At 36.2% G+C, this 21993-nt stretch overlaps 1 protein-coding gene across 4 annotated transcripts; it reads left to right on the top strand.

Annotated features, from left to right (window-relative positions):
- Positions 1–4949: 4949 nt before the first annotated feature.
- Positions 4950–14629, top strand: fosl2 (FOS like 2, AP-1 transcription factor subunit). Of its 4 annotated transcripts, none has more exons than XM_056767748.1 (5): positions 4950–5145; positions 5351–5561; positions 8411–8665; positions 8778–8885; positions 12518–14629. In XM_056767748.1, the coding sequence occupies exons 2-5, from the start codon at positions 5460–5462 to the stop codon at positions 13058–13060; spliced, it is 1008 nt and encodes a 335-aa protein (XP_056623726.1). In that variant the 5' UTR covers positions 4950–5145; positions 5351–5459; the 3' UTR covers positions 13061–14629. The 4 variants fall into 4 exon arrangements, with proteins under 4 accessions (XP_056623726.1, XP_056623724.1, XP_056623727.1 ...); XM_056767749.1 differs by having other exon boundaries at positions 4951–5141; positions 5469–5561; XM_056767747.1 differs by having other exon boundaries at positions 4951–5141.
- Positions 14630–21993: the final 7364 nt, after the last annotated feature.

Raw genomic sequence — 21993 nt, 5'->3', positions numbered from 1 at the left:
ATTTAGGGTTTCTTCAGCTTCAGGTTTGTTTTTTATTTCGGTTTGTAGTGCTTACTTATTAACCAGTAGAGTTTGGTAAACGTGGGGTTTGTTCAGACGTGGTGCTTGGTAGAATGCGTCTCTGCCTGTCTTTTTTAAACCGTCAGCTGGCTCTAACCAGTTTTTAATTAAAAGTTAAAAAAATAAAGTTATGTTGAGATGAAAACTCTTGTTCATTACATTTTACTTCATAATTGCAACCGCATGTGTTGTATTCATTGTTGCAAAACTTATTCTGTATATAGTTCGTTTGTCATAGTGATCAAAACCATTGATCTGAAGCTCAATGCTGATGCTGGCATGTAAATATTTTTCTAATCAGCATTAAATATAACAATTTCTGATCAACCCATATCAATTGCATACTTAAAATAACATACCGGTTAAAGCCCCGCCCATCTCAAGACAACCCTACCCAATTTCCGGGTTAAATCCCGCCCACTTCCTGGTTAGGCCACGCCCAGTCCAAGTACAGATACGGATACAGATAATTCATATGGTTAACAGATACAGATACAGATACAGATACAGATAATGCTGTACTCGCTCATCCCTACTAGATGATAATATAATCTAATAATGACATACACAAAAAGTTTCAGTCTGGCTTCAGACCGCATCATAGCACTGAAACTGGGCAAGTTAGAATAACAAAGGACCTTCTTATTGCATATTCACTTCCGAGACAGGCACTACAATGGATCTTACTTAACAGACAGATATCAATATGTCCATTTAAATGGGAAATCGTCAAATCGCACGCAAGTAAATTATGGATTACTTCAGGGTTCGGTTTTAGGACCCTTGCTTTTCTCCATATACATGCTGCCCCTTGGCAACATTATTAGAAAACATGGAATTAGCTTCCACTGTTATGCAGATGATACTCACCTATATATCTCATCAAGACCAGATGATTCCTTCAAACTATCCAAACTGGCAGAGTGCATCGAGGACAAAAAACATTGGATGACTAGTAATTTCCTTCTTTTAAACTCTAGCAAAACGGAAATAATACTTATAGCACCAAAAACACGTAAACAGAATATCTCCGATTACAGCCTGCAAATTGAATGCTGCACTGTTACTCCAACAAATACAGTTAAAGACCTAGGCGTTATATTAGACGGCAACCTGTCATTTAAAAATCACATCTCAAATATCACAAAAACAGCCTTCTTCCACCCTAGAAATGTTGCCAAATTATGAAATATGTTATGTGTTGCTGATGCAGAAAAGCTTATTCATGCATTTGTGACCACAAGACTTGACTATTGTAATGCTCTACTTAGTGGTTGTCCTGTATCATCCATAAACAAACTACAGTTAGTTCAGAATGCAGCTGCCAGAGTTCTTACCAGGTCAAGAAAATACGATCACATAACCCCAGTTTTATCATCGCTATCATCGCTTTTTATCATCGCTACCCATTAAGTATTGTATTGATTTTAAAATTATTTTAATTACTTACAAAGCTTTAAATGGTTTAGCCCCTACTGAGCTTTTATCACATTACAACCCATCACGCTCTCTACGATCTCAAAACTCAGGACTTTTGATGACACCTAGGATAACTAAATCCACTAAAGGGGGTTGAGCTTTCTCATACGTAGCACCTAAACTCTGGAATAGCCTTCCTAATACTAGTTGAGGGCAGACACACTCTCCCATTTAAATCTAGATTAAAGACACATCTTTTCAGCCAAGCTTTCACTTAATGCATAGTTAATGAACAGCAGCTAAGCTAATTATTCTCCTTCTGCCTTCACCTCGGGATGCCCGAGGTAGGAAGAAATTCCGCCAGGTCCAAAAGATCGACATATGCCCACCCCCACCTAAAGATTACGGCAGCTACAGTTGCAGACTGACTGACCATCCCAGCTCCATCTAAGGCAATTCCACCACCACCCAAGAGAAATACGACCATCGGACCATCCCAGCTCAGACCACTACATCCCCAACCAAGAGCAAAGACGGACTACTAGTCACATTAATGCCTAAGTTACACTTGGTATTTAATGCTAAATTTACATCACATGTCAGAAGTTTGAAGTTATAGCTGCATTCAGTGGCCCTGATTGGAGGTTGTTGGGTGGGTGTTTGTGTGGAGTGGGGGGGCTCGTTGGTTGTGGGGATTCATCTGCTGGGGCTGTGTGGGTCCGGTTTGGCCTTGTTTTGTGGTCGATGTCGGACAACAGAGGAATAAAGCTACAACATGCCATTACTATTTTCCCTGGTTGTTCCTCTGTTTTCTGGTGTCGATCGTGGAGTGGGACCGGGTTGAACCTGCACGGTTTTCGGTGAGTGGGACTTTCTGGGTTGCAGATGGTGGGCTCTCCCTCTTCCTCGTGGATATTTGCTCGGTGGCTTTTGGTCGGGGTCACTGAGTGCAGTTATGACACGTCAGAGGGGATCTGGCCCTCCCGGCTGAGCCTGGTTTCTCCCGAGGTTTTTTTCTCCATTAATCAATCATTGGAGTTTGGGTTCCTCGCCACAGCAGGGCAGTGTTGGCTTCCTCACCGGGAGATTGCATTTATTTATTTATTAATTAGATATTATTTATTAGAATGATCTTGCTTGTTCTACAAACACCATGAACTGTGATGTGTTTTACCTTTTCTGTTTTTCCTGTTTGCCCCTGTAAAGATGCTTTGGAACAATGCACATTGTGAAAAGCGCTATATAAATAAACTTGAATTGAAACTCGAATAGATGGCTAGGTGGTAACAACAGCCAACAGTTTACCTTAAAAGCAGTGCAGGAAGTTCTATAGTCCTTTGCTAATAGTTACTAGCTACTAGTCCAGTTCAAGCTGACACAGCATGTTCACTACAGCTACAGCTAGCTAGGCAGACAATGGATCTGCATGTTAGACAGAAACGTTACAGGATTATGGTCTGTATACACAACATGTTGTGCATTTCTGCCAAAATAAACCTTGAAATGCTCGGAAATGCTTGGACATACAGTATATATGATATATGTCCAAATCCTTTACAGGTGGTTAACAAGTGGTTAGAATTACTTATATTTCCAAAAATGCAGCACTCGGACAAACACTTTTCCATGTCAAAGAAGTTTTTTATAAATATGTGACATAAATTCCTGGTAGGTTGAGGCAGTGATGTGGATATTTAGGTTTGTGAGCATTATGATCACATCTGTGCATAGGCACGTTTTATAAATGAGTCCCCATGTGCCTTTTTAGTATTTACCACATATTACCGATCAACATGCATGCGGAGTCTGTTGAGATTACTAGATTAACATGTGAAACTCCCATATAGAATCTAGATTAAGGAGCTAATCCATTTATCAGTTAGTGGTTCATCCATTGTCTTATAAATAAGGTAATGTGCTTTTATTTATGTATTATTGTTGTTTAAATATTAGGCCCACTGGTCATATTTTTGTGGTTTATTTTATTTATTCTGTGAAGGAGGAAGGAATAGCTCATTATTACACTGCTATGTGCTAGCAAATTGCTAATTGCGAGGATTACTGTGACCACAATGACATTTTATTGTAGCTGTAAAACCTTAAGGTATACATTATACAGATACATTAGCTAGAGAAACTAGGAGTAAAATTTTATTTTTTAATGATTATAATTACAGATCTATTTTGACCATCGCTTTTGCACACTGCAGTATCACAGTCTGTTTTACTGTCTACTCGGCTATTTATGGCAGGTATTGATTTTATAAAATTGAAGATCTCATCGTAAACTCGCAGTGTGACCGTTATAATTTTGTGTCCCTGCTTAGATCTGTGCCGAGTGACGTGCACGATCACAGAGAACGCGCGTCACTCATGTTCTGTTCTATAATTCGTTGCTATCAGATTAGATGGCAGACAAAAGCACACACACTGTCGTTAAATAACAAGTATAATAGTTTGATCTGTTATTTAAATACTATGTATTTGGAGGCATTTTCATGGATAAAGATGGAAATCATCGACATTTGGAAGTACACTCCCGCTCCCTATTGAAATGTACATTATGATAAAGTATACTCTGCTCATTAATTGTCTGTACCTACGACAGTAAGCAGTAGTGGGTAGGTCTAGACCTGTCCACTATAAGTAAATCCTGAGCACCCGCATTCACTATCTTGCATTTAGTTTGACCTTCTATCTTCCAGATGCTATACCGTGGACTGGAGTTTGGTGACTAACTGCATTTGCAAATCCCAACCCCCCCCCCCCCCAATTAACTTTATTGTACCACTGGCGACATCTATCTGTTCTCTGAGCCATAATGATAAGCATGATTCAATCTAGAGTCAACATTTTTCTTAAACTTTTCATTCTTTATGAAACAAACATTACCGATAGGGAAAATAAATATTGTAATGTAATTCATAAGAAATAATCAAACACATCAATGTAAAAAATAGGCGCAGGCATGCGTGCAAATTCAAAAAAGCACTTAGGACAGGACATTCGCAGAGCAGTTTTGCGCTTTCTAGTGCCATGACCTCAATACGATCTCGCGTCTTCTGTACACTCGGGACTAGAGCATGTGCCCACAGACCAGCCCGTAAAAACGAAAGGTGCGGAAAGAAGGGAGGGAATCCCTGACGCGTCTTTACCATGCCTTTACCAAGGAAACCCATCCGCGTGTGGTCTGACGCAACTGCCCATTTTTGGAAACATGCGTCAATGGTCAAAACCAAACGAGAAATGGGGGACGGGTTTGAAAGCGAGCATGTCTAAATCAAACTGAAGAACATTAAACCGAGTTTTCTTCGCTAAGTATAATGAATATGTATTTTTCTCTCTGACATCTGCATTTATTTTTCACTGCTTATTAAAGTCGATACTAATATATAACAACGCACATTTTCAAAATCCCTATTAAGGTGTGAGACGTGTTAGTGCTGTGACGAGTGGACTGTAGTGGGCGTTGATACGCGGAGCTGCGATGTAGAGTAGAGCCATTGAAGTGAGTCATCTCAATGTGCGACCCGCCGAAGTAACACCGAACTTCACTTAATCGCCGAAATCAGTTCAACAAAGTCCAGAGCGGTACACTCATCGTTGCCGTGAGTCACTGCTAAAGCGACAGAACTAAACCTGGGAGAGTTCACTGAAGAACAGTAGGTGCTTCGTATATTTTTTCCCCGTTTTCTTCTGGGAACATCTCAGTGTCTATAATGATTATGTATTAGTTTTGCAAGAGGTCTATCTATTTTTTGGACTATGTAAGAGACTATTAAGGGCATTGGCATCTCCTATAATAGAATATTGCTGTACTTTGAAGGTACATACATCGTTCATTAAAACGTATTTTGGATATCGTTTTTAGAGTAGACATAAAGGAACCTCTTTGCTTGGAAGTGCTTTTTTGCGACTGAAGATACTCGTGGGGGATTTCATTGTCAACCTTCTGAAAATCCCTCCTCTTTCCCTGGATCATGTACCAGGATTACACCGGTACATACGACACATCATCCCGCGGCAGCAGCAGCTCACCGGCGCAAGCAGACACCAGCCCAATCATTGCCTCCACCTACCAGGTACTGATGTCTCGGTTCACTTCTGTCCTTATGTATACACCCCTAAAGACTTAACGTTGCTTATCCACATCTTATTCTAACTCTATATACTGTAAACGTTACACGTAGACTACAATTCTAGCCTACGTATCCTGCGTAATTTTTTAGTATTTACAGCAATATATGTAACTACGCGCGACACAAAATAATTACACATGCTATGCATTTTAACGCAAATACATAGTAGCAGGAGAAGCTGTCAGAGTAACTGGATTTCGCTTTCTTTGGGTAGAGGAAGCTTCACAAATGTTGCGCTTGAAAACTGGGTATATGATGCCTTCAAGTAAAAAGTCTGTATGCACAAACAATTCCCGTTCTTTATTATTAAATTTATCAGAATACAATTTCAGGTAGCTGAAAAGGCAAAGACGCACATTTAAAAGGTTCTTGCGTCTTCGCACAATATGTATAATCCTCAATCCTGCTCTCTAAACGAATGATTTCCAGAGGTGATTTTCCTTTTCGCAACCTAACACTTTGTTGCGATAAAGCACATGTTGGCCCTCATAGCATGCTTCCGTGGAATCAGACAATTCGGCAGATAAAGGTAGCAGTGGCGTGGGTGGCGTACGTAATGTGAAATAACCCACGGAGAATGCGCACTTAGTGGCCACAGGATGTCACACTTCCGGTGCTGTCATATCACACTTTATTAAACTTATAAACCGTTTGTTTATATATATGAACACAATTTACTTTGGACATAGTTGTGTTAAGTGGGAAAAGAAGCTAGACTTTACATTGTTCTTGCCAAAAGCATAATAGACATAATCGAGCAGAGTTGTTTCAATATTTCTTAAATCAGTCATCGATAATGATGTGAAAAAAGCCCTCTTCAATTCAATTCAATTCAAGTTTATTTATATAGCGCTTTTCACAATGTGTATTGTTTCAAAGCAGCTTTACAGGGGCAAACAGGAAAAACAGAAAAGATAAAACACAGCACAGTGCATGGTATTTCTACATAGAGTAAGATCATTCTAATAAATAATATCTAATTTCTAATTAAATAAATAAATGAATGAATGTAGTCTCCCGGTGAGCAGGCCAACACTGCCCTGCTGAAACTTGTTAACTCTTAGTTTGCTTTAGGAGGTAGGCCTATTCCGTGTTCTTTAATAATGCCTTATGAGACAGTCTATATCTCAGTGTGAATGCAACCAGTGTTTGAAATATTTGGAACCTTGTGAGCAGGGTCAATTTAGCAAACAGACAGTAGTATTTTAATCTCATATGGTGTGCATAACAGTTTTGTCATAAATCGCCGAACTCAATTTTCTTGTAGATTTGCTGTTTTTAACTCCTACTCCATGTGTTGTTTTGACTCCTTATGGGGAGTGGTGGGGAAAAGCGAAGAGCAAAGCGATCATTTCGCAACACCAACAGCAGTGCGAGAATTCAAGGCAAGCATTGTTAGGACTTGTTGAATGTTACAATGTCGATTTTCCCTGAGAGGTGCGCATTCGTATTGTCAAAGAATAAAACCCACAGGTGAATGAAAATAAAATATTTTATATTCATAATATTTGCGTACATATTTTTAACACCACGTTTCCCGAAACTCATTCGCATGTTTGCCTAAATGATTTGGGGTAAACATTCACCGTCACATGAAGTCAGTTTCCCGTAAAAATCCCAGCAGGAATGTGTAAATGGACTGGAATTTGGTGGAGGGAATGTACTGGCACGGGAACCTTGTTTAGTGTCCCAGAAGACTGGAAGGGAGGAAGCAGTTCTATAACGTGATTCGGCGTTTATTAAACAAAAAATGTTTATATAAATGAGTATTTGTGTAATATTTTGTTGGTTGTTACAGTTCTTACGTATTTTAATATGATTTTTATTACCAACGTGTAGGCTAAACATAATATTTTAAACATTTTATAAATAATATTAATTAATGCAAAAATTGGAAATACATAACCTGCTGTACGAAATCTGCAAATGTTTGACACACACGTTATTTTTATATTATAGCCTATTCTATTCTTTTGTAGTATAGAAGTTCACCCACTGTAAGAAAAAAATAATTTAGTCGAATCAATGGAAGCATTTTCAGTAACAAACCCTTTTAAAATGGAAGTTTTAGGTTTTTTCTAACTAAAACTATAATAATTTAATATTTCATTGACAACCTCAAAAGTTAAATGGTTGTTTTGACAAATGACTACAAATACAAACCTCAAGACCTGAAAAAATCTTTAGATGAAATTTTAACATAGATTATTTAAAAATGCATTATTTGATCTATTTTGGTAGTTTTATAATTATCAATAAAAAAATTAAAAGATATGCTATTAAATGATCTTTCTTATAATGTTCTTTATAAAAAATATTATCCTCAGTAAATAAATAAATACAAATTTGTTAAAATTCCCACACACTGTGACTTTGTGGTCCATTGCATCACAGAGGCCATTATCCAATCCTGGTTGGCTTGTGTCAGGGCGGGTTGTTGGCTTTCCCATCATTCACAGTGTGTGTCACCCTTTCGCTCTGGGGTTCAAGCAGTCAAGAGGGTGTAGTACAAGATAGCATGTAGAATGTGATTCATTAGTCTGCAGATTTGTAAAATGGCTAAAAAGTGGGTGGCAAGGGGGACTGTTTAAGCAGAGACAAAAAAGAATCATGTTTAATGTATGTTTAAGGTCTACAATCCACCCTTTCCTTAAATATGTCAATATTTGTTCTGGTCAGGCACTAATTAAAATAAGAAAATACCAATAAGAAAAGATAGAAATATTTTTTATCACATCTCTTCCTTTCTGTTTATATTCTTTCTTTTGTTCTGTTTTTCCTTTTCTTCACAGAAGTACAGAGTAGACATGCCTGGCTCTAGCAGTGCCTTTATTCCAACTATTAATGCCATAACTACCAGTCAGGACCTGCAATGGATGGTTCAGCCCACAGTAATCACCTCTATGTCTAATCCATACTCCCGGCCTCACCCATATGGTCTGTCCGTGTCTAGTGGCCCAAGCCTCCTTGGTCATACAGCCCTAACAAGACCTGGGGTTATCCGATCCATTGGCGATGCCCGGGGGCGACGCAAGAGAGACGAGCAGGTTGATTTTCATGGAAACAACACCAAACCATTTTAATGTATATATAGAGCATGTTCTCAAAATGTTTACCGCTTGTCAGTTTATAGTGCTCACCACTTTTTTTCATTTGCAGCTCACTCCAGAGGAAGAGGAAAAACGGAGAGTAAGGCGAGAAAGAAACAAGCTAGCTGCAGCAAAATGTCGAAACCGAAGAAGAGAACTGACTGAGATGCTCCAAGGGGTATGTTTTCAAGTGCCTTTCAAAAAGAATCGGTGGTAACACTTTATAATACTGTTTCATACCTATTAGGTAGTTATGCAGGCATTAGTTCCTACTTAACTACCTAATAAGTAATGATACAGTATTAATGCAGCACTAACCACACTGGTGTTTAAGGTATGTAACAATTAGTTACTTATTACTTATTTATTTGTCATTAATAAATACTGAATGCTTTATGTTTCCTGCTGAGCTATACAATAAGACTTATTTTAAATAATTATCTATTAACTACTCATTAACAGCTGCTAAAAATAATTATGCCAATAAACTGTAATATATATAATCTTGATTACTATTAAAAATTAAATTTGAACTAACTTTGTATATGATCAAACTATTGTCCAATATTGTCCTAATCAAGATTTTTTTAATCAATCATATCAATGAAATGAATCTAATGAATCTTTATCACTTTTCTATTTTATTTATTTGAAAATACACCTCCTTATCACTGCATATAGATATAGACAATAGATGAAGAGTTGTATTTTCCTTATTAACTATCAAGAAACCATGATAACACTTCAGTAAAGGGGGCGATTCTCACTAGTTGTTATTAGCATGCCTATTGTTGGCATATCGGCGGTTTATTAGTATTTATAAAGCAGATAGTCTGGAAGACCATACTCCACATCCCTAATCCTACCCAATACCCGAGCCTAACAATTACCTTACTTACTATTAATTTGCAAGAAATTAAGAGTTTATTGGTGAAAAGTCATATTTAATGGTTTGTTAATAGCTAGAACTGCCCCTCTAATGAAACGGGGCCGAAACCCTTGGTATTAGTAATTATAAAAACATAGTATTACTCAGTTCTTATTGAATTATTTTGTTAAAGTCCCAATAACTTTTTAGTAATTACTCAGGTCTAACCACATCAGTATTAAGTTATTACTTATGATCTGGAACAGTATTAGAAAGTGAAAACCATGATAACCCGTTAACAAATAAGTAATTCTAGAGTAAATGAAATTAAAATCACAATTATTACCAATAAATTAAACATTACTGTAAAAACTAAAGCTTGAAGTAACTAATAATCCACACACACACACCTGAACAGAGCGGACTATTTATGGACACAATAGATTAATTTTTAAAAATACTGATCAAAAATTGACAGTTACACAAAAGTCCCAGTAGTCAATGCAATAAATGAAATTGGGTATGGTTTTATCGCAAAACTTAACATATCTTAATATGGTTTCAGTTATCAGCTTCCAGTTGTTTCTGTGAATCGCAGTGCCTTGTTTGCTTCTCTATTCCATAGCTTGCATCTGTCTGCATAAAGATAGTGGCAATTTCATGTTGACAATATAAAAATAAAGTAAATTGCACAACTGGTCTTTCTAATTGTAGATGTGCCTTGGAGTTTTAGCAGCATTTAATATGAACACGGTGCTGCTGTCTCTCACCCTTAAAGTAACAGTGCATTGTTTGTTGTTAAATACTGTAACGATTGATTTACAAGAAAAACTTTAAATTTTACCACAGAAACATTAGCTACAATAACTCTCAACTCTATTTTATTTATATAGCGCTTTTTACAATTTTCCTTGTTACAAAGCAGCTCTACATAAGACATATTGACTACAAGTAAAACAACTAAAGTCATATACCTGAAAAAAACAAGAAAAAGGTGAAAACACAAAAGACAGACATACAAATGCTCCACACACAATATGCATACATACTTACATACATCAACATAGATGCACACACGCAAACACACTCGCACACGCACAGTGAAAGCACACATTTAAGATAAAGGAGAGAGAACCACAGGTCAAATATTAAACGGATTATAAATTCCTACATGCAATATTAATTATGTAAAACTTCTGATATCTAGAGTCCCAATATAGTTATTAAGATGGGAATTATATTTTACAATTTTTGGTTGAAAAGCACAACGGATTGATTTGTTTTGAATATATTTAAATAAAAATATCACTGTATGATCAATTCTCTGAACCCAAAAGAATTGGTCATAATTAGTCAAAAATATTCATATAGTTAATTTTCTAATACCAAACAGGTATCTTAAATAGGCTGTTTAGTGGCAAATAATGCGTTAAAGTTAATGAGTAGTTATTTTAAATGGGTCTTATCTATTGTGTAGTTCTGCATGAAACATACAGCATTTAGTTGTTATTAATGACTATTAAATAAGTAATAATTAAATAATTGTTACTAACTTTGAACATCAGTATGCTGTTACCCACTGATTAGTTAATCTTTCTTACATATAAAGTGTTACCAAAACATCATCTAAATATATATATGCACAATGAAACATGTATCTACCAATTGTCTAGGGACTTGGGACATTTCAGATTAGGGTTAAAAACTTTTTTTACAAAATAAAAAAAAACAGAAGAGTAGTGTTGTCTGGAAGAAGTGGGAATGCCCCGAGTCCTTGACAATGCAGGCTATGATTGAACTACTTAGCTATTTAATGGCATCTCTCAGGATGTCAGACCTGAAACATAAAGGAGGAATGTGATACAGGGGGTTGGATTGAATGAAACGTCTGAAAATGTTTGAGGAAGAAACTGCAGCTAACCATCAAACCCCACACACTGTTATCTTCCTTATTCCTTTACCCCAGCAACTTAATTTCTTGACCAAATAAGGAACTGTTGTCTATCTAGTACAACAAAAACTTGTTGCTTTGTTTTAAAGTATGCATTATTTCTGTTTCGTTCTCAGTAATTAATGGATTTGTTTTGATTTTTGTTTCCCTTTACTCCTAGACACATAAACAACTTGTTGTGTCAGTATAAGTTGAACGTCAAAAGATTACAGCAGAGGTCTAAAAATAATTGTTTTTATTTGTGTTGTGGTGTTGCATCAGGCATCACCATTTACAGGGTAATGTCAACAGATTAAGTTGAACTGGGAAATAATTGCTTGGGTTGTTGTCTGGTTGAGCCCTTTATGGTGTCAAAATACTCTTTGAGGTTTGGGAGTGGATGGTATGCATTCACCACCAGGAGTGTCTATTCAGTAAGAATATACAGTACATGATTACTTACTAAAATAATAACAATAGTTAATTTATTAAGAGTTATATCGATATAATATACTCTGTCATTTATTATGCGCGGTAAAAATATCTATGATATGCTTAGTAAAATCTTTAATTATTATTACTATTATGATTGCTTATTTGTGAAAAATGTAACCCTATAACTCATATATTTGTGAAACAGTAAATTTGGAAGAGGTGTGCTTTTACTTTTTCTGAGCAAACATTCAGATTCTGGGCAGAATCGTAACGCCAGATAAACAAAGAAACTTGCAGGGTATTCCCTCTTTTGGAACCAAGTACTCTAATAACCGCACATAGCCACAAACAGGCTTTTAAAAAGTTAAAAGAATTGAGCATCCACAATGTCCTAGCAACATGGAGAGAAAAAATATTGTATAAATTGATTTAAATCAAATACATTTTGATGTAAACATTTCAAAATATTAAAACAATTATTAGCATAGCTATTTTGCAAATCATTGTTTATCAAAGTGATGAAAATGTTTCCTGTGAATTTTGCAGCATGCAATCATTTTTGTCTTTTTTAATGCAGGAGACAGAGAAGTTAGAAGGAGAAAAGGCTGACCTGCAAAAAGAAATCGAGACACTCCAGAAGGAAAAGGATAAGTTAGAGTTTATGTTGGTGGCCCACACCCCTGTATGCAAGCTACCCCCTGAAGAACGACACCAGAGCTCTCACAGCCAGCAGTGTGCACCTCTTTCTGTCACCATGCGCTCCAACCTGGTTTCCCGAAGCCTAATGAACAGTCTCAGTCCCGTGGTGGTGAAGCAGGAGCCTTTGGAGGAAGATGATGAAGAGGAGGGAAAAGTCCATCATTCAGTCATCAAGCCAATCTGTCTAAGTAGTGGCATGTTTTGTTCTGATGGAGACAGTCTCAACACACCTGTGGTGGCTGCCTCTACACCCGTATCCACCACCAGCAACCCCAGCCTCATCTTCACTTACCCCAACATACTGGAACCTGAGAGCCCTTCACCATCGTCAGAGTCCTGCTCCAAAGCACACCGACGTAGCAGTAGCAGTGGCGATCAGTCTTCAGATTCCCTCAATTCTCCTACCCTGTTGGCGCTTTGAAGGAAAACTTTCAGGATCTCCCTATCACTTTCAGCTGGGATTTGAAGCTCTATGAAGCTTGAGAACTCTCAAGGGCTAATTTGCTCATTCTAGTGTATCTAATGGGAGGAATTTGTTTTGTTTAAATGTATGTGCAAATTTCAAACACTATTTCAGCTATGAATAGTGGTGAGGTTTTTTACTGAACACGAATTAATAGCGGAGGAGGGATTAAATCATTCATCTTTTAAAAGACTTGCAGTCAATGCATAATAAAGCCATTGGCCACCCGTTCAGGTGCATGACAGGTTACTAATTACCGCAATCCTTCTGACTTAAAACAGAGAGTAGAATATCTTGAAAAATTATTTCCTGGTAGGTACAGAATCCAACATTGGCCACTATGTTAGATGACTGCCCCTAAAACATAATTGCCTTTGTACTTGTGAAGATTACGTGTGTGAATATTGTCTCAATGTATTTTGGTCCTGCTGTTTATACTGTTGAGGGTTCACTGGATGAGCCTAAATGCCAGGTGTTAAACGAACCACCTTGTTTAATAAAAGACCGAACGTTGTTGATATTTTGTACATGCAGCACAAACAAAATTAGCCACATAGCTTTTGATATTTTTGAAAAAAGCACTCATTAACATTGGTAAATCTACTGTCAAGGGTTTTTGTACATACAAGAACTCAAATGAAATCAGAATATATAAGTGTACACAAGGGAAACTCTGGCTATATTATGCTCTGCCTCCAACCCTGACATGGCAATACTGCTTTTGTATTGGTGCACACTGTGGTTTTGAAATGAAAAGATGAATATGTTTAGCTTTTATAATGGATACTTTTATGCCTGGATCGATAGATGCCCTTTTTGCAGGGTACAGCTTGAACTGAAATATATATCAGCCATATGAGAACCTCTCACTGAAACACTGGTTGTCTGTACAGCTGTACTTGGGAACAGATGCACTTTGTTATCTACCTTACAATCAGATAAAATGACATTCCTTACAAAGTCATATTAAATTATACTTTGATGCAATACTTTAGGTGAGCGCTTCAGATAATACTAATTGCAATATTTCTAAATCAATTATTCCAAAACTTTGTAAAAGGACAACTCAAGGTTGTTGTTTATTGTCGTTACAGGGAATCAGTGGGAGTATTTTGTTGCGCAAGATGCAGCAAAATGAAAAAAATTGCTGCTTGACTGGTCTTTGTTTGAAGGACATCTATATTGCTTATTTATTGTCAGGAACTTTTCAAAGAGATACAATTTCAATGTTTGTTATATCAAACGTTTGAGAGATTCTTGTTGCAAACTACTTTGATACAAAAAAAGAGAAAATGTCTGAGGATTGTGTTTTGTAAATTGTTTTTGGTCAGTCTTTGAACCCTCTGTAATTTAAACAAGCCATCTGTACAGCTTTCTTCATGTTAGAATTGTTCTCTTTTTAGAAATTGCTCTAATTGTTCAACTTAAAAGACAGAAAATAACCAACAAAAACAGCAATATTTAAAGCAGTGTTTGTTCCTAATTTCGAATAATTATAATAATAATAAAAATATTTCAAAAGTGGTATTTTTGGATGGTTGCATTTTGCTTGTACATGTGTACATGTTTGGGTATCTCATTGTTACATTGTGTATGTTTCTGAGTTGGTAACAACGGTTGAGTGCACCTGCATAATTATACTATTCATTTGTCATTTCACAGCTTTATTTTATCAATCTTTGCTGCAATTAATGTTAATGGCAAATATCCGGAACGCAAAAACACTTATTTTGTATAATGCATAACATATGATTTGATAATTATTAATAAAAGACAGGACGAAAAACATTTAAACACACTTGTGCAGTATACATGACTTGTTTTGAAGACAATACTTTAAATATAAATCTATAATTCTTTCATCAGTGTTCATAAAACTATGCTTCTGCCCAGTTCTGGCTATAAATACTCTGCATGCTTGTAGCGCTTCATTGAAATGCTAAGCTGCCTATTATGTAGGTTTAGCTGAGGTGGATGTTAATCATGCCAAATAGAGACTTTTCCCATTTGGCAATCAAATGCATTCATTATTTTTACTTTTACTTAAAATCAACCTGTACATTCCTGTTAAATATCCAAACTCATGTTTTTGTTAAAGGTGCATTTAATTTTAAATGGACTATTATGGAATTATTCATTTTCCATGTTGATGTTTTAGTAAGAATTTTCTTAATTTTAAAAACATACGTTTTTGTGTATTGAGATTTAGACCTGTGTGGAAAACTAATATTTTGAAATAAATATTTAACGTTTAAACATGTCTACATCGCGCGTATTTTCTTGCGTGTCATGTACAGCTTGATGAAATAGGAAATGATTTCGCTACAGAATAATCAAACATAGCGCTGAAAAAATCAATTGTGCTCCTGAATTTTGCTTCTCAGCACCAATACTGTTTGATTACACACAGAAAATAAAATAAAAGCAGTATAAAAAACTGATATACTAATACTATCACGGCCGGGACTCGAACTCGGGTCTCCCGTGTTGTGAGTGAACACTAAACACCAAAGCCACTGAGGAATGATGAACCCAAAGAGGGACGCACACACAGATTTTTGGGAAGCAAAATAAAGCAGATTCTTTTAATCCTTGAGGCACAGGTAAGAAGGGTAACAAAAACAACTCCGTAGAGGTCAAGCAAAAAAAATAAAGTTCTTATAAAGAAACTTAACTAAAAATACTGGTAATCCAGGTAATAAACACGAAACGGGAAAAAGGGTAACTTAAACAACTCCGAAGAGGTAGATCGAAAAATAATAATGATGTTCTCACAGAACTCCAAAAAACAACAGCACATGACGATACAACACTCGAGACTAGGGAACTTGGCTACAAAACGTCAAAGACTGAGCAACAAGATAGGGAACAGGGACCAACTTAAATACATAGGTGACAAATGGGGAACAGGTGAAGACAATAACACTAGGGAACACCAAACAAGGAGACAGTGACATCCAGTGGCTGGAGACTGAAACAAGTCCTAGATCCTGACAAATACAAATAACTACGATGGGATTTAACTTAGACAAATTCTGACTACATTGATTTTTGTGATGATGAATCAGTTGTGATCTATTGCTATTCCTACCTATTAATAGTTATAATGACAATTACAAAAGGCATAGTTTTTACATTTAGACGACCTTCGTAATTAAAAAAACTTAAGAATGGTAAACGCCTTTTATCTGGGTAATGATTTAAAAATAATGCCATACATTCTATTGCACGTCACACAATGGTGGTAATGCTGAAGTAGTACTGTCACCTATTGGTTGAATGGTGTTACATAGGCCTATAATTAGATTTAACATTTTTAAAATGAGCAAATCACAATATAATCTAAAAAATGATTATTATATTATTTAGTTGTGGTTCAGATAAACTATTCAGGAATTCTGTATTTAGTTGTCTTATAGGTTAGTCTGCCGTTTTTGTGTGACCAGATTGCAACATGTTATTTGCCAGCCTAAACAGTGATGAACTGCAGTCCTTGTTGTTTTCAGAAGATAAGTTACATTGCATGTGCTATATATTTGTGAGGCCTGCATGTGCTACAAAACTTTCAACCTCTGTACAACCAGTGCGTGCAAAAATGTTGACAAATGTTGACAACCACAGCAATTAAACAAATGTGAATCTAACCTCCCAAATTTATTACATTTATTTTTCCTCTGAAATGGCTTAAGCATGTTTACGCAGCTGAATGTGAGCAACAGTTTGTTAAATTACATTATGTGAGTTCATTTTTCAAATTCTCATGCTTTCAAATGCTTTTTTGTAACAGCCACTAGGTGACGCTCCTGTGGAGCTGTTGCTATTTTGTGGTGAAATTGCCAACTGGACAACACAGAAACAGACAGAATGTCAATAAAAAAGACGTCAAAGTGGAATAAGAGAAAAGTTTCGGCAGTCCACTGCAAAACAGTGTGAAAATACAAATCTTGCCAGTTTTCGTTTTACCAAAAACCCTAACGTACACAGTATTTTATAATTTTGAGAATAATCAGGCTATTTTGAAGTTGGACTTCTGTCTCATCCATTTGAATGGCCAAATGAGAGAAAATTTACTTGCCCGATCGGACAGGTAACTTGAAAAAAAATTACAACAGTGCAACATACATGTAAAATAATAAGAATATGTGCATTAGACAGATCTGTATGTTTGTGTGAAGTGGTTGTGCTTGTTTGTGTGACAATAATCCATGTAAATTGACTAGATGCGGAATGTCATCTGGCTGTTCTTCGTGTATGAGTGAATTATGTGCACAATTTAACAAACAAAGTGAGTGATAGTCGAGGATTAAGCTAGTCCTGCACTGTATGAGGATATGAACACATGAACTTAATCTCCAGAGTGGCTCTGAGAGTTTATTTTACGAGCATTTTACTGTTTGGGTGAAGCTATCCGCAAACATACAAACTCAAGCGTCTTCCCAAAGCGTCTTCCTTCAAAATAAAAGTCCCCTAAAATTGAACACTCAGAAGGTACTATAGTACTCTACAGTGTTTTTGTATATTGAAAATTGTAGTGTCCTTGTAGTTAATTGATAAAGACTGTATACTATAGTAAAGTTCAAAAACATTTTTTTATAAATATTAGTATATAATACTTACTACAAAATGTATGTAGTACTATGTATACTACAGTAATGTATGTGGACAAATACACCAAATATACCGTTGTATAGTAAAACATGAAAACATCATTTTTAATGTAATTTGTCATTTACCTGCCTATTCATGATGAACTGCACTTGCATATTTTTTTAATGATGACAACAGACGATTTATACTTGTGCTCCTGTTTCGCCTGTCCTCCCAAACTTTAAACCTTTGTAGCATCAGAGCTATGTGCAAAAAGTTTCTTACAGCCTTAAAGTCACCATGCAATCAAACAGGAAAATGATGTTTCAGTGATTACTATAAATTGTGCACACCATTAATTTTTTAATTCATTTTCACTTGCAATCTTTTATCAAAAAAGTTAAGCTCCTCTCCCCCCTCAACAACAACTCTTCACGACTATACTGACTGTCCAATGGCCAGGCATTTTTAGCCCTCTCCTCCAGGCCCAATTTACAACAAATCTATCAAAAAGTGAAGAACAAATAATGCCCCGCCCTCTATTTTGTATTTTTTTCAGAAGCTGTTCACTCGGAAACACGCCACGATTCGGAAAATAAGTCAATCTCAACTTCCTTTTCATGGTGACTTTGAAAACAAACAGTAATTATTATTATTTGTGTTAATGATATTGATTTAATTCATTTTTATTCATTAAGTTTAAGGTTAGGGGTAGGCATAGGGCTTTACTATCTAAATAAGTTGCCATCATTTTAATCATTTTAAACATATTGTGGAGTACAATAAATGAGGAGACAAGAGACGAAGATGCGTCGAGACAGCTTTACGCTCCACTTTAATAAATCACACTCTGAACAGAGAGTGAGGTCAAAACAACCACACACATCATCAACAAGTAACGTTATCTGCAACGATTTATAAGTAAATAGCATCTTAATACTAGCTGCTGCATTGTTAGTTAATATATAACTAAACCTATAACAGTTAATATAACAGACGTTCCCAAATTTGTTGTTACCCTCCACAAAAAACAAAGAATGCACAATTTTCTCTGAAATAAAAATCTCTCTTCCTGAGCAAACTGCTCCAGCTGTCTCCGATAGTCTTGTGATTTCATTGTGCCCTGCACAGTTTCAAGGTTCCCTGTGCAAGATACCGCATAGCAGCACCAAAACATAACTGTGCCTCCTCCATGTTTTACAGTAGGTTTTATGTTTTCTTTGAAAGCTTGATTTTTTCATCTGTGATCATAGAGCTGATGTGACTTGACAAAAAGCTCCATGTTTTGTCATCTGTCAAAAGAACATTCTCCCAGAACGATTGTGGCTTGTCAATATGAATCTGAGCAAATTCCAGTAGTTTTTATGTTTTTCTTTCAAAAGTGGAGTCTTCTTCCATGGAGCTCAAAAAGCGACGGATGGTGCGATCAGAAACTGACCTTAACCAGTAGTTTTTATGTTTTTTTCTTTCAAAAGTGGAGCTTCCATGGAGCTCAAAAAGCGACGGATGGTGCGATCAGAAACTGACCTTAACAGCTTTTATCTGTTTGGCAGTTATCTTTCGCACTCTCCTTCTGTTCAATCTGGGGTCAATTTTCCTCTTTGGTCGCGACCAGGGAGGTTGGCTACAATTTTAAAGACCTTAAACGTTTTAATAATATTCGCAAATGTTGTCACAGGCACTTTGAGCTGCTTTGAGTTGGTCTCGTAGCCTTTATCATTTCTTTCTGAGCTCCTCGGATAACTCTCTCATTTGCTTTGCATTGCTTTGCTTTCTCTGGTCCATGTTCAGTGAGGCACACAATGATACCAAACAGTACACTTACTACATTCTCAGTTTAAATAGGTTGAATGACTGATTACAAGATTGGTTTCATGTGTGATACTACTTAAATAAACTAATTAGTTTGAAATTTTACTATAATCCAATTATTTATAATCTTTACTAAGGGGTACCAACAAATGTGTCCAGGCCATTTTAGAATATCTTTGTAGAATATGCAATAAGTAATCTCTTTCCAGAGCTTCTTTGCTTTATTCTATGACATACCAAAGACCTGCTTTTAATTTCATCACTCCTCAGGAGGAATGAAGCATTTTTTCAATGAGCTGTAAGGGTACCAACAGATTTGAGCGTGTCTGTGTGTGTGTGTGTGTGTGTGTATATATATATATATATATGCCACTCATAATAATACAATTATTTGTCTTTAGACAATATACAATATTGAATAATAATACACAATGTCTAATATTGAATAGTACTACTGATGATAATGATTTCAATCGCTCAAACTTGTTGTTACAACAACTTGTTTTAACACGCCCTACTTCTAACTTGTGTTTCTCAACCAGGGGTGTGCTGACCCCCAGTGGTCCTTGGCGTAATTGCAAGGTGTCCGAATAATAATTAAAAATCCTTTTTTATTTCCTTAAGCTATTATACACTGGGTAATTATATATCATTAATATTAAAGGACTGGCCAGTGCAATACATTTATCACTTTCAGTTGGAATTTCCCCATTTTATTTGACGAGCATTTCAATGAATCAATCGACGATTCGCCGAAATAAACGTCCTTTTCATTTGAGCACCCAGATGAAAAATATTTAAGTATGCTATAATATTAACACTAGTAAACTGTAGTTAATTGTACTATTTTGTGGTATTGGGAAATACAATACTTTAACATTTACTAAAGCTCTAAAACAATTTAGTATTGAAGAATTTCACAACAGTTTACTATAGTAAATACTGCAGTATTTTTCGTGTGGGGTATATATATATATTAGCCTACTACTGCACCTACAAAAAATTAAAACAAAGTCAGAAAAAAAAGAGGGAAACAGGGAAAAATGAAACAGGTTCCATATGGCAAAAATATGTTTAATCGACTTTGTTTATCTAAACATTAGTTCCCTTAATTAAAATTTAGCACTTTGAAGCTGCATTTCTAAATAGCTATGGGGAAGATTAATGGGTAAAAATTGTTTGTGTACCTAAATACAAAGCATGACTTTTTATTTTTATTTATTTTTGAATTTTTGATGATTTACAAAATTAACACAACTTAATAACAGGTTCCAGACATCCACTTATGACTTATTCTAGAGTTTAGTACAGTAGAAGTGTATTATTCTGGCTCAATGAAGTCCAGAAAGGGCTGCCATAAAGCTTCAAACCTACGATGACATCCAGGCTCAGTGTGACGTAAATTCTCCGTTTGTATGACATTAAATAGTTCACGTTGCCAGGCTTTAAAACATGGAGGATCTCAGGATTTCCGGTTAAAAAGTATTGATTTCTTAGCAGGAGTCATTCCATTCAATAGGGATCTTTGCTGAGAGATTGAAAGAGTTTTTAGTGTTTCGGAGTATCCCGGAATCGCAAGGCCATGGTCATTTGATTCTTTACTATAGTCGCGTTGAAGAAAAATACACATAATTACAGAAACAAATATACATAGAATAAAACAAGAAAAGAGTGCCGCACAAATTAAAGAAAGAAACAAAAATAAAACAATCCTTATACTATCCTCTAAACTTGCTAACAAAAGAAATATGGAAATGAAACCGAAGTCTTCAGCGTATACGACGCCCCAAATAAACTAATATAATCTACAAACAAAAGTAGACGGGCGGCGTCACACTCTCAAACCTAAACTAACAAAGTATAAACTAACATGATGCACTGACCTGCATCCTCAAAGGACTCGATGGAAATCAATTGTCAAATACTAGATCTATAAATAGATTGAATCACATCACACAACACATGACTAAATACGTAAAGAATCAAATGAATGGTGTCGACCACAAACAGCTGACCGCATCGGCGCACGGTACGCTGGCATGGCGCACACACACACCATTAATTCGCGTCGTTAAATACAGCTGGCCGCCAGCCGATTGGCAGGACCTCAAGACGTCAGAATGATGATTGGCAGTCGACTCAGCCAATAGACACCAACCCAAAACTAGAGCTGAAAGGGACACAGAGAGAAAGGAGAGCGAGAAATGATACAATGTACCCAAAACATACACGGAACGTAACACCCCCCCCCCTTAAAACAAAACTATACGGATTAAATAAACGTATAATTTTAACAATTCTTACTCCAATCTTCTTTTCTAAGCTCTTGACAGAGTGTAGCGAGGGGCACCATACACCTTATGGGCAATTAATATGCCCAATCACATATAGCCTGACTACGCCACCCTGAATCTGTCAGGGAAAGTTAAGTTTGAAGTTGAAGCACAGATTCAATGTGTACCTTACCAAATGGAAGGAACAGCGACGTGTTT

Source organism: Triplophysa dalaica, chromosome 15, assembly GCF_015846415.1.
Source record: "Triplophysa dalaica isolate WHDGS20190420 chromosome 15, ASM1584641v1, whole genome shotgun sequence".
NCBI classification, from domain to species: domain Eukaryota; kingdom Metazoa; phylum Chordata; class Actinopteri; order Cypriniformes; family Nemacheilidae; genus Triplophysa; species Triplophysa dalaica.
Note: the sequence above shows the minus strand (reverse complement) of the source record. Positions and strands in the feature narration are given on the sequence as shown.